This window comes from Sceloporus occidentalis, unplaced genomic scaffold, assembly GCF_023333645.1.
Source record: "Sceloporus occidentalis isolate IW3139 unplaced genomic scaffold, rSceOcc1.0.p SCAF_6, whole genome shotgun sequence".
Lineage (NCBI taxonomy): Eukaryota > Metazoa > Chordata > Lepidosauria > Squamata > Phrynosomatidae > Sceloporus > Sceloporus occidentalis.
This window is the reverse complement of record NW_028316986.1, coordinates 36226431-36239215: the sequence shown is the minus strand read 5'-3', so window position 1 is coordinate 36239215 and position 12785 is coordinate 36226431. Positions and strand designations below refer to the sequence as shown.

Sequence of the window (12785 nt, the reverse complement as noted above, 5' to 3'; positions counted from 1 at the left end):
CAAGATGTATCTGCATACATAAGGGAAATGAAGAAGAAGCATAATGGATGGTTAAGGTTACTTCTTATTCCCACTAATGAACAGGAACACAACTGTGTATGTGTGTTGTTGTTGTTTGTTGTTTTGTTTTGTTTTGCTTTGCTTTGCTTTTGGAAGAAGTAGATTGCTTTGGCAGAACACCAACAAAGATCGGCTAATTAAGGAGAAAAAGAGGCTTGACTAATTATGGACAAAAAATGACTAAGGTAACTGAAGAAACAGAAATGGTCCAAAATTTAAGCTCCATGTTTTGTGTCCCAACACCCCAAAAGGCTAAGGTCCAAAACACACTGCAGAAACAATCCATTTGAGACCACTTTAACTGCCCTGGCTCACTGCTAGGGAATCCTGGGAACTGTAGTTTTGTGAGCCATTCAACCTTCTCTGTTAGAGAGATCTGGTGCCACAATAAAATACAATTCCTAGGATTCCTTTGCAGTCAACCAGGGCAGTTAAAGTGGTCTTAAACTGGATTAGTGTGTTTTGGACCTAAGTTGGTGGCTACAGATGACAGGCCTTTCTCTGTAGCAGCACCCTGACTGGAATTCCCTTCCCAAACTTCCCTGCCCATTACTTTAGGGTTTCCCCCAGGCTGCAAAAACTCTGTTTCTTCCCATGGCCTTCAATTCATAGAGCCAGGACACCTTCTCCAGCTGTTTTCAGTGTTTTGTTTAGTTGTTTTTGTTTATGTTTGATTGATTTAGCTTGGTTTTCAGACTATTTTAAGGATTTAGTTTAGTCTCTTTGCAAATGCTTTTATGTATTTAATGTTTTAATGTTTTAAATGTTTTGATCCATAGTAGATCACCCAAGGGGTCTTGGTGGGTTGAAAGCTGATAACAGCTTTCAATAAATATATAATCTTTTACAGGCATTTACAAAAGGGTGAGATTGACTACAGTGTGACAGAAGGAGAGAGAAATAAATTAAAAGTTTGAATTCTTAGAAATATCAACATGGTAAAGCAATTTTATGGGTATTTTACAGGAAGGAAGGATAATATCTCACCATGTCTCTGCATAGACTGTTTTCCTAAGGTTAAAATTGCAAGGGGATGTCAGTCCAGAAAAGCAAGGCTCAAAGAGTGCAACTGGATGTGGTTACAAAATAATATGTAGAGACATATATAGGAGCCTAAATACCCTAAAGCCACCAGATCCCATCTGATAGTGGAAGCTAAGCAGGGTCAGTTAGTACTGGAATGGGAGAGTGTCAATGAATACCAGGCACTGTAGGCACATACACACACAGGTGACTTTAAGGTGCATACACACACAGGGATATGTATTACATATTATCCAGAGAATCCCCAGGGATCAGACTGTCCAGCATCAAAAAACCAGAACCTTGTGTATGCAGACTATGGCAGGTTCGTTCTGTTTTACAGCTTTCATGTTATTTTCCTTTGAAGTTTACTTTTTCCATGAGTTATTCTTCAGTTATACATTCAATACATTATACTGAAATACTGTATTTCTCCCTTTTATAGTCAAAGGTCAACCTTTATAATAAGGGTTGGCAGTGATTCTCCCATTGAGACAGTCATTTTAATTGATATTGTCTCCAGGAATAAAATTGCTTTTTATTAATCAAGTTTTGATGAGAGGCTAGTTGGCCAAAGTATCTCCCTGTCTGTGGAAAGAGGCTACATTTTGGCATACAATCCTCTGTCTTTCATAATAAATTTGGATCGCATAAGCACCCACAGGATTAATCATGGGCAACCTATCCATGGAGTCTCCTTTTATTTTAATTATGGTGTTTCAACAGCAGTGATGTCCCTGAATTCTATAACTTTATAGATGTAATAATTCAAAACTCATGTCTTAACTAAATGGCAAGATGTCCAAGTAGTGGTTAAAGAGATTAATTAAGGAGTAAGAGAAGATGGTTGACACGCCTCACTTACTTTAGAAAATAGGGCTTTAATTTCTGAAAAAGCATGAGATGGTGGCTTTAGATGTACTTTTTTTTAACCACAATAATGTTAAAAGGGTTTGACTTTTAAGGTTGGGATCAATAGGGGAAAGAGGGCAAGTTTAATCCCCACCCCCATTATGTTCCTGAATATATCCCTTTATTGTATTTATTTTTCATAGAGGGAGGCCTTTGAGAACATGGGAATAATTTCACTCTTTTATTGTCACCTGGGGCTATTTTAGGCCCAGGAGAAGGCTTTATTTAGAACCAGAGGATCCTAGGGTGGAAAGACACCACAAAGGCCATCCTGTACAACCCCTGCCATTCAGAAATAGACACTCAAAGTACTGACAGATGGTTATACAGCCTCTGCTTAAAACCTGCAAAGCAGGAGACTCCATCACATTCTGAGGCAGCATATTCTACTGTCAAACAGCTCTAACTGTCAAGAAATTCTTCCTAATGTTTAGGTGGAATCTCTTTTTTTATAGTTTGAATCCAGAACTCCATGTCCTAGTCCCTGGAGCAGCGGAAAACAAGCTTGCTCCATCCTCAGTGTGACATCCCTTCAAATATTTAAACATGGCTATCAGGACACTTCTTAACCTTCTATTGCTCAGGCTAAACGTACTCAGCTCCCTAAGTCACTTCTCATAGGGCATGGTTTCCAGACCTTCCACAGTTTTGGTCACCCTCCTCTGGACATACTCCAGTATATCGATATCACTCTTGCATTGTGTTGTCCAGAAACGTACACAGTGTCCCAGGTGATGTGTGACCAAAGCAGAATAGTGTGCTACTATTACTTCCCTCAATCTAGACACTACCTTCCTATTTAACCATAAAGTAAAATAAAAGTCAGGTTTCACTTCCAAGGATGGGGCTGCAACTGAGGTGTGCTCTACTGCTCCCATCCCCTTTCAGCTGCCCCTTTCACCCCTATTTGCATGAAATAAGCAGGTGTGGCCATGCAGACCTCTGGGTTTTACTGTTGCTAATGTTTATATAACACCCACAGCCTAAAATGTAGACCTTAAATCCTGTTGCTAGTCCTGACTTGGGTAGACCCATTTGATTGGATTTATATTTATATTGACTGACTAATCAATAACTGATTTAATGGGCTAACTCATTTTATGGGCTAATCAGCACAAATGAGCCCAAGTATATCTTCATTCTCTCATCTGGGTGGGAAGGTTCAGTGGAGATTGTGATGTGATTTGTGTGCCCACAATTTTATTTATTTATTTCAAGGATTTATATCCCGGCTTCCTCCAGTAATGGAATTCAAAGTGAATTGATTTGGGGCTGAATGAGGGTGAACAATAGAGAACAGTCATACAGCACATATTTTGCATACTAGTTTCCCTCTGTAGCATCTCCATCTAAATCTCTGGAGGACTGCTGTCAGTTAGTGTGAACAATACTAAATTAAATAAATCCACATAATGCTAGTCAGGCTCCTATGTTCCTATCACTCTCATTTGTTGCTATTATTTATTGTCAAGTTTGCTTCTGTGTATGGTGACCCTATAAATGAGAGACCCACAAGAGCCCCTGTTTTTAACAGCCCTACTCAGCTCTTCCAGGCTTAGATCTATGGCTTCCTCTGTTGAATCCACACATCTGTAATGTAGTTTTTCTCTTGTCCTACTGCCTTCAAGTTTACCAAACATTTTAATCTTTTCTAATAAGTCGTGTCAACTCATGATATGCCCAGGAGATACTATTGGTTGGTGGAGGTGCTGAGGTGGGCAGCCTGTCTTGAATAACATTGCATATCTATTGGGATAGCTGATCTATAGCTTGATAGTGCTCTAGATTCAATTGTGATAGCCAGGAATACCTTTCACCAGCTTAATCTCCAGATGTACACTTTTCTGGAAATCTGATTAGGTCCCTATCATTTGTATTCCAGTTATTTTTAGGTCAGTTTGCTGTAAAGAATGTTGATAGAACTGCTCACAAACTGGTCAGTCAAACGAGAAAGAGAGTGTGGTTTGATGGGTTTCTTTCACTTGAGTGAATGCTAGTATGTTTTTTTTAGTGTAATTGTATCCACTAAAATGCCTTTTTTGAATAAACTTTGGCCCATATTGCAGAAGATAATGTTCCAGGTCCCTGGAGGAGGGATATATTCACTTTTTCCATTGTGACTTGCTCCCTTTGATGCTGTAGTTTTCTGCCTATAACATTGGTTTTATTTGTATAAGAAATATAAAGTGTACAAGAAATTCGAGAATCATTGAGGCCTACATGTTCAATTAGCCATTTCAATGATCTGAGCATATGATATGACTTTTCACTTTCCCCACTAGAGCCTATGCAAGGATTATACATACCTGGTGGGGCAAAATTGGTGGTGGCCTGTTGTCCATATGAGCCCCCTCTTGTGGTCAGTGCATTATGATCTTTGTTAAAGCCACCAAATACAAGTGTCCTCTTAGTGTTTAAGTGAAATTGTATCACCATTTGTATTTCAGTTCTGCAGATACCCTGTTCCAGGCATAATGATGATTTTAAAAACTGTGCACATTAGGGAAATTGACATACAAAAAGACATAAATGAGGAGGGGATATTTCTTTGGTATATTAAAGAAAAAGATGTACACCTTTTCATTTATTCATCCCAACTGATATTTACATAGAATGGGGAATGGGGTACCCTCCTGAAGTTGTTGAATTGCAACCCCTATGGACCTCCACCATTGACTATGCTGGCTAGAGGTGATTGGAACTATATCCCAATAACATCTAGAGAGACACACAATCTTCATCGTGGTAGTGTTTTTGCAGTTTTGTGAATACAATGTGACTAATAGCTTATGCTGCTGTAAAATGAATTTAGGTTCTAGATAATTTTTGCTGTTTTTATGAGAAAATAAGATTATGTGATTAATCCAAACAGAATAAATAAAAAACAAGGCCTCATTACCACTTGCATTTAAATCACTTTGCAAATCACATTGACACCAGGTCTCTGAATCGATTTAGGCCAATGCTTCCCACTATGGAAGCAAATTATTTCAAGAATTCCATGCACTCATATCTTTTTTGACATGCTTGTCATTCACATTAGCTGATTTTTTTAAAAAAAATGTTGGTCATATGATGCACATTATGCATTATTATTATTATTATTATTAAACTTTATTTATATAGAGCTGTAGATTTACACAGTGCTGTACATACAATTAAAAAAATGATAAAAATGAAACCTGCCACTGGCGTACATTCTACAGGGTAATAACAAAATACATATAAAACAATAGATAATAATACAAGATAGCATTAGATAAAATAAGCAGTGCCAACCTGGGCAGCATCCCTGGGGCTCTGGAGCTACCAAGCTTCCTGGGGAGCAGGCAGTCCTGGGGTTTTGGGATGGGGGGGGCGATGCCCAACAGCCCCGGTGCAGTGGAAGTTGAGAGATTGACCGGCGGATCTCACCAAGCGGTCTTTGGGGAGGGAAGGAGGGACAGAGGGGGAGGGAGGCAGCGACCAGTGGTGCTTTAGGATCGCTATACGTCTGAAACAACTTGAAGACACACAGTCCCCACACACAAGGCGAACCCTATCATGGGGGACTGTTACTCAAGTAAGTGAAGAGGAGGGCTGCAGTATAAAAACCCACTGGTTGGCCTTCAAGTCACACTCTCTTAGGATGGCAAAGGTAAACCCTCCCCCTGAACAAATTTGCCCAGAGATCCCCATGTTTTCTTAGGGTGGCCATAAGTCAGAAAGGACTTGAAGGCACAAAACAATAAAGAAGGAGAGCTAGACCACCTGAAAACAAGCCAGATAACTCTGCTGCAGGGGAGAGAAACCCAGTCCTAGTGCTTCCAAGGGGCTGAGAGAGCAACCTTCCTCCATCACCACCCCCCAGCATTTCCTGCTTCCCATCCTCCCTGGCTGTTCCTGAAGGTGCCAATGACTGGAAGGGAAGGAGCCCCTCCACCTGAGGCTGTGGATTTGGGCCACTGAGGCACCACTGAGGGAAGGAGGGGGGAGAAACAGAGAGGAGAGACAACAGAGAGAGAGAAGAGTGGGTTTCTTTTCCCAGCCAAACCTTCCACTCAAATGGAGCACCTTCCAGAAAAACTGGATGGCATCACACACACACACACACACACACACACACAAGCTAAATACACGCATATAAATTCATGCTTCCTAGTCATGCTCAGAATGGAGGACGTTTTTGAATTCCTCCTGAACACAAGGTTGGAATGTAAGACTGGTCCTGGGAAAGGAGGACAACCCTAAGGCAATCCTATCGTGGAGTTTCTTGGCCAGTTTCTTCAGAGGAGGGTTTGCCATTGTCAGGAATCGCATTTGGGTGGTGTTCTCCTGCCAGAAATTTGATTCCCCGAAACCAGAGATGAGATGGGTTATACCCTTTGCCAGCCCTCTGCCATTAGTCCCTCCCCTCCAGTGAGATGTGATTCAGGTCCATCATTCCCACTTGCTGAACACACTTTGTAATCGATTATTTTCAAAAGAACCACTTTTTGCTCCATCTTCAAAAAAAGCTGTTCGTTTGCATTGGCTTCATTTCATCATGGCTCAGACCAAATGTAGTCGGGCCTGAAACCATTTCTAGGGTGAATGTGCCACATGTAAACCGATCAGCAAATCGGTTTAAATCATAGTGGGAACAGGTCCCAAGTAACTTTCTTCAAGTAATTACCTATGATAAGGTGGTCATATATACAGGGTTTCTCATACTGCAGGTAGGTTTTAAATCATGAATGTTGAGAGAAGTAAACTTTTACTTTTCATATTAATACAAGAAATGAAAGATATAGCTGAAAATGAAAGAGAATAAAGCAAGACTGTGGCCACAGCTTTTTGCCAATTTGTTTCAATAGTAGTTTTCAATCAGTAGTCTTCAAAAAAAGAACTATTTAAAAAATCCTGTTCTTTCACATTGTCTCTGTGAGTCAGTATAGTTTTAAAGTGAATTCTAAACACTTTAATACACTTTTGTGCTGAATTGTCCATTATTTACTGTCTAAATAAAAAGCAAGGTAAGGGAGGGGGAAATGCCAGATATTGTTTGATTGACTTGTCCTGCTACAAAATATGTACCTGCTGTGAAATGAAGTCATGGAGGAAAAAAGTAGAATAATCTAACTTTTTATTTGTAAAGATAATCAGGGTTTTCTGATTACATCTTAACTTCATAAATGTTAAATAACCTATCAGCATCTAGTTGTTGTAAATTATGAAAAGGAGTATTGCTGAGAATATTAACCAACTAAATCCTTGTTCTTTAGTGAACATGAAAATGTGTTATGGCAGGTTGTCATTGTGCTCACGGTAACTTTGACACCAAATAACAAAACTGCCATTTGCACTTAGGGTAAATTGGTTCACTTGTGCTTTTACTGTTCCTTTTATTCTGACATAAATTTATGAACTCTCGAACTAACCAAGTCATGTGGCTTCCCAGCTGACTTTAACAAATCTGCCCATTTCATTCCATTCACTCATCAAGACATCAATACTGTGGTACACTCACTGCAGATATTTTAACACAGGTGCTTTCCTGACCACCAGTTTTTGATTTTCTGTGAACATGTGCTTTCTTCATTTTGAAAAGTATTTACTGATGATATGGAAAATGTGTTACAAAAATAAAGCAAAGAATCTAACTCAGAATTTTAGCTCCTTTCCTTTACATATTTTATGCAACATAGTGCGCATTCTTCCCAAGAAAGTAATTTCAATTAAGGTCATCTTATCTATCTATCTATCTATCTATCTATCTATCCATACATATTTATTTTTCCTTAGGGCCAGCACCAGATATAATCAAATCTAAAGGAACAAAAATCAGTTCTTTCTCTATATACCTTTTTTTTGTAAGTTATGTCTTAAATTTTAGTAAAACTGAAGGCAGGAATTGTCATATTATTAATTTAATAAAATACTTTGGGAGGTTTTTTTATGGATTAAGGGCAGCTTTAAGTAAAAATAAATAAAAAAAGTGGATAAGCCACCCACCCCACCCTGCCCTATGCACATAACATGCAAATAAGAGCCTTCCCCTCTTTGTGTTGAGCCAGTGTGGCACAGCAGACATAAACTCCAACTATCCCGATCTGGGAGAGAGAGTCCCAATTAATCCTATGTCATTCCACTTTGTTCAACTGCTTTTAAAATGTCCCAATTTCTCCTTCCTGCTCCTACTTTCCCCCTTTGTTCTCAGCATTCTTCAGTTAGAAATATAGAGTCATAGAATCTTAGAGATGAAAGAAGCCACAAGGACCATCTAGGCATGCCTGCACAGGCCAAATAAAATGCCCCCCTGTCAGTAGGGAGTCTGGATGATGCAGGGCCCAATCCCTGCATCTAATGTGAACAATTTGGAGGACATCCAACCCATTTAGCACCAATCCTGGAGTTTTTTTTTTATTATTGTTAACCACCTTCGAGTAGGTCTTGACCCATGGCAACCCTGAGGATGGGACATCTTCAAGAGAGGCCAAAATATTCTAAAAACCGAAGATTGTACTTGTATTGTACTTAAATGAACTAGTAACAGGATTCAGGGTGTATAGAATGGAAATGGCTACTCTGTGTATGACTCAGAAGATGCTTTTGTACTTTTAAAATAAGAATTTGAAAAAAGATCACTGGGATGTTTCATGTTTACATTGGGATGTTGGCATGAACTGATTTTATTTTTCATCAGATATTGTCCTTGCCCTGCATTACTCTGGTTTGTGCAATTGCAAAGTTCAAATCACTGAATTTTTTATTCTACAGATTAATAGAAATAGCTATAGCAAGTACATACTTGCACCATGGTGTTATCTTTTATTAACTGCAGAGTGAGAATTCAGTACCATTTTGAGTACTTCAAGCTGTTTCATGCATAGTTGTTAAATCACTTGATGGTTAATCCTTAGTATATTCAGATATTTAAACAAATACACAGAGCACTGAGAATAAGATTCCATGCACTGATCTTACCTCAAATATGTTCAACAAAAGGACATGTTTATTTGGTATGATCCAAAACCCCATAAAAGCCAGAATTAGCTTTGGAAGCACATGGAAAGAACCCAGTGCTCATATATACTTTGTTTTAGGTATCACAAAAGCATTGGAAGTAGGAACAATAGGCATAATGTTGCTTCTCTGTGTGTTTATCTGAATGTCCAGAAGAACTTTAGTGGCATCTTTTAAAGTCATAGTTAGATCTATGCAATATTGCTCTAACAGTGATTATTAGGGTTGCCAGCTGAAATATAGGACAGGGCTCCTGTACCTTTAAGAAGTTTTGTAGAAGAGGAAATTTCAACAGGTGTTGCTTGTATTCCCTCTTCTACCCATAATAATAATAATAATAATAATAATAATAATAATAATAATAATATGATTATTTATATGCCGCCCAATCACTGGGAATCCGTGCGGCTTACAGCAGAGGGGATAATAGACGGTTCCCTGCCCTCAGGCTTACAATCTAAAAAGACATGGCACAAAAGGAGAAGGGAATGGGGGGGGGAGGGGATCAGATCCAGGAGTTCTTCTCTCCCTCTGAGGCCTGGACTGGAGGAAGGGCTCTTCTTCTTACCCATCCATTTAAAGGTACAGATGCTCTGTCCTGTTTTCACCTGGTGACCCAACTAATGATTGAGTTTGCACTGAGAGAACTGGAAGTTTTGTCTATGTTGATTTATCTCTGGCTGATCGACAGATGCAAGTGATCACTGAAATGCTGAAAATGCATGTTTGAGTATGGTATCATTATTAAGAAATATGATGCTTTCCTACCTCTAATATCATGCTTCATGGCACACAGAGCTTCCTATCCTTACAGAAAACATCTAGGCCACTGATTCCTCTCTGAAACAATTGTCATTCTCTGAACTGTAGTTTCTTTTATAACAGGATCATTTAAGATCAACGTGCCTTTGAAATACAATGTTTTATTAAATGCTGGCAGTACCTCCTCACTTGTAAAACCAGTTGGTCAGCCCACGTTTACTCTTTTGGATGGTCTGGATCCATACACACAATATGAGATAAGGATACAAGCCTGCCAGGATGGTAAGATATTAAGCAATTCTCTTTTCTGATCAGCAGACAGTGCAGTTTTGCAAAATAGATTCTGTTCAGCAAAACAGATAACATCTTATTTCGAAATTGAACTGAAATGTTTACCTAGTAAAAGCAAAGCCTGGCTCTGAGGGAAGCATTTTACATTTCTTCATATTATATCATGAATATTTTAAAAGAAAATTTAAACCATTAACATTTAGGAGGAATGTTGGTCCTTTTTATCAAATGCATTATGAAAATCATAAAACAGGGTGTTTTTTAAAATTCCTCTAGAATTATGCATAGGTAAAAATCCATTTTCAATTGATGATACATTAGCAGTTTTGTCTCTCTTTTTTTATTATTCATATAAAGTACAAGGATATCACTGTCTTATTTCAGATTACACGAAAACCTGATCTGAAGGGATCTGTTACAATAGGTAGAGCACTTAAAATGGTATAATTACACAGATACCATTGGCATTGAATCTCAAGCTTCTGCCTATTTTTGGAAAGTAGCAATAGCAAGCAATAGCAAATAATAATAATAATAATATTTATTTGTATCCCACCTCTCCCTGTATTGGATCGAGGCAGGTAACAACAAACAAAAACAATAAAATCAAACATGACTATCAATAGATAAAGGCATAACAGAACATATTAGATCCTAGATCCCCAATCTCCCTCCCACCCTAAAATACTATTAAAAACAATTCCCAATAAAATGGTTAATAAAATAAATCGAGATCAAAGTCCGGTGGGTACAGCTAAACAAATGAAGAGTGAAAATTCTGAGGAGATCAGTTTGGGAAGGCCTGCTGGAAGAGATCAGTTTTTATTGCCTTCTTAAAGGCCTCCAAAGATGTTAGATGGTGGATCTCTTCCGGCAGATCATTCCAGATTTTTGGAGCGGCAACAGAGAATGTCCTCTGGGAAGTCATCTTCAGTCTAGTTCTAACTGCAGTAGGTTCTTCCCAGAGGACCTGAGAGTGTGGGAAGGATTGCATGGGAGGAGGCGTTCCCTCAGGTAAGTTGGGCCCAAGCCATGCAGGGCTTTATAGGTAATAACCAACACCTTATATTGTGCCTGGACACTAATGGGCAGCCAGTGTAGGGATTTAAGATAGGTGTAATAGAATCAAATTTGGAACTCCCTGTCAATCTGGCTGCCATAGTTTGGACCAGTTGCAGCTTCTGAACATGGCATGAGGGTTGCCCCATGTAGAACGCATTGCAGAAATCAAGACAAGAGGTTACCAGTGAGTGTACAACCGTTTCTAGGTTTTCCCGTTCCAGGAAGGGTTGTAGCTGGTGAATCAGCTGAAGCTGATAATGGGCGCTCCTGGCTGTCGCATCCACCTGGGATGACAGCTGAAGTGACGAGTCCAGGAGCACCCCCAAGCTATGGACCATTTATCAGTGCACCTAAGCACCCCCTAAGCAGTTTATAAATTGTAAGCTAATTGCCCCCAACAATCTGGGTACTCATTTTAGCGACCTCGGAACAGTGCAAACCTGAGTCAAGCTTGAGCCCTTTCGCTGGTATTAAACTCGCAAACGTATGGTTTGTGAGTGAGTGGCTGCAGTACAGGCATTTTACCACTGCGCCACCAGGGCTCTTAATAAGTAATCATGTCTTCATTATTTTTGAAAATGTTACTCTCAATCCAAGCTGTCATTGCTTCAAGAGTTTCCCTGTGCTACTTTTGTTGTTGTTGTTGTTTTGTGTGTGTGTGTGTGTGTGTGTGTATTATTTCTCTGAATTCTTAGATGCTTGAGAGCCAACATCCCATGCATTATTCATTTATACCAGGGTGTGAATAGTACTGCCTGTGGGCTGCACCAAACTATGGACCTCCACCTGTGTGCCCCTGAAGCCCTCCACCAGTCCCCCTCAGCCCTCCAACCCTGCCCCATTTGTTTTTAATTGCATAATTTTGGAACATTTTTGCCTCCAAGCCATCACAAAATAAGTGAAACTGTGCAAAAATACCCCCAACCCCAGAAGCATCCCAGAACCCTATATGATCCCCAGATGCCTCCATTTTCATCTTAATTCCCTCTCAAAATGGCAACGGAGGGTTTGAGAGGGATTGCAGAGGAAACTTGAGTTACTGGGGTTTGTTGTGCGGCAGCAGTGGCCCACCGGCGTTCTTGGAGGGGAGTTCACTCCCTTCCTCCTATAATGTTGACCATTCTTGATCTATAGACACTTGCACACATAAAATGCTTTGATGAGAGCTAGGAAAAAAATCAGTCACAAACATGAGCTGTGTATATCTTAAAAGAGCAGAAAAATTGCCAAGGATTTTGGGCCTGATTTGTGTACGTATTTCTTGCTTTACTAAAACATAATCTGGAAAGCCAGGAGCAAGTATTGGAACTTTGTGCTCTGCACTCACCACACCCATTTCTTTCCTCCCTTTTGTTTTTAATGGAATATGTGGTATTGCCAGTTTAAAGACATTGTACCTTTGCATCAAGAAACGTAACTTGCTGTTTAATCATTTCACAATTAAAGCAGTGTTTTGGATTGCTTGAAGGGAAAATTGATTATTAAGTGCTAATTTGGTTTCTTTCTAGTTGGCTGTGGAGTTGGCAAGTGGATATATGCAGTGACAGATGAAGCTCCCCCTCAAGATTTGAGTCCACCCATCATAGCAGCCACTGGATCAACCTCTATAGAGGTGAAATGGTGCCCACCTAAGAAACCCAATGGAAAAATTAAAAACTACTTTGTTTACAGGTAGTTATGACAATATGTTT

The 12785-nt window shown here is 39.4% G+C and overlaps 1 protein-coding gene across 1 annotated transcript in view; it reads left to right on the top strand.

Annotated features, from left to right (window-relative positions):
* Positions 1-12785, top strand: part of USH2A (usherin) — a 665032-nt gene that overhangs the window by 553289 nt on the left and 98958 nt on the right. Inside the window, exons 58-59 of the mRNA XM_089528326.1 lie at positions 9865-10023; positions 12603-12765. Of these exons, the coding sequence (XP_089384452.1) occupies positions 9865-10023; positions 12603-12765 (322 nt within the window). The remainder of the gene's footprint in view (positions 1-9864; positions 10024-12602; positions 12766-12785) is intronic.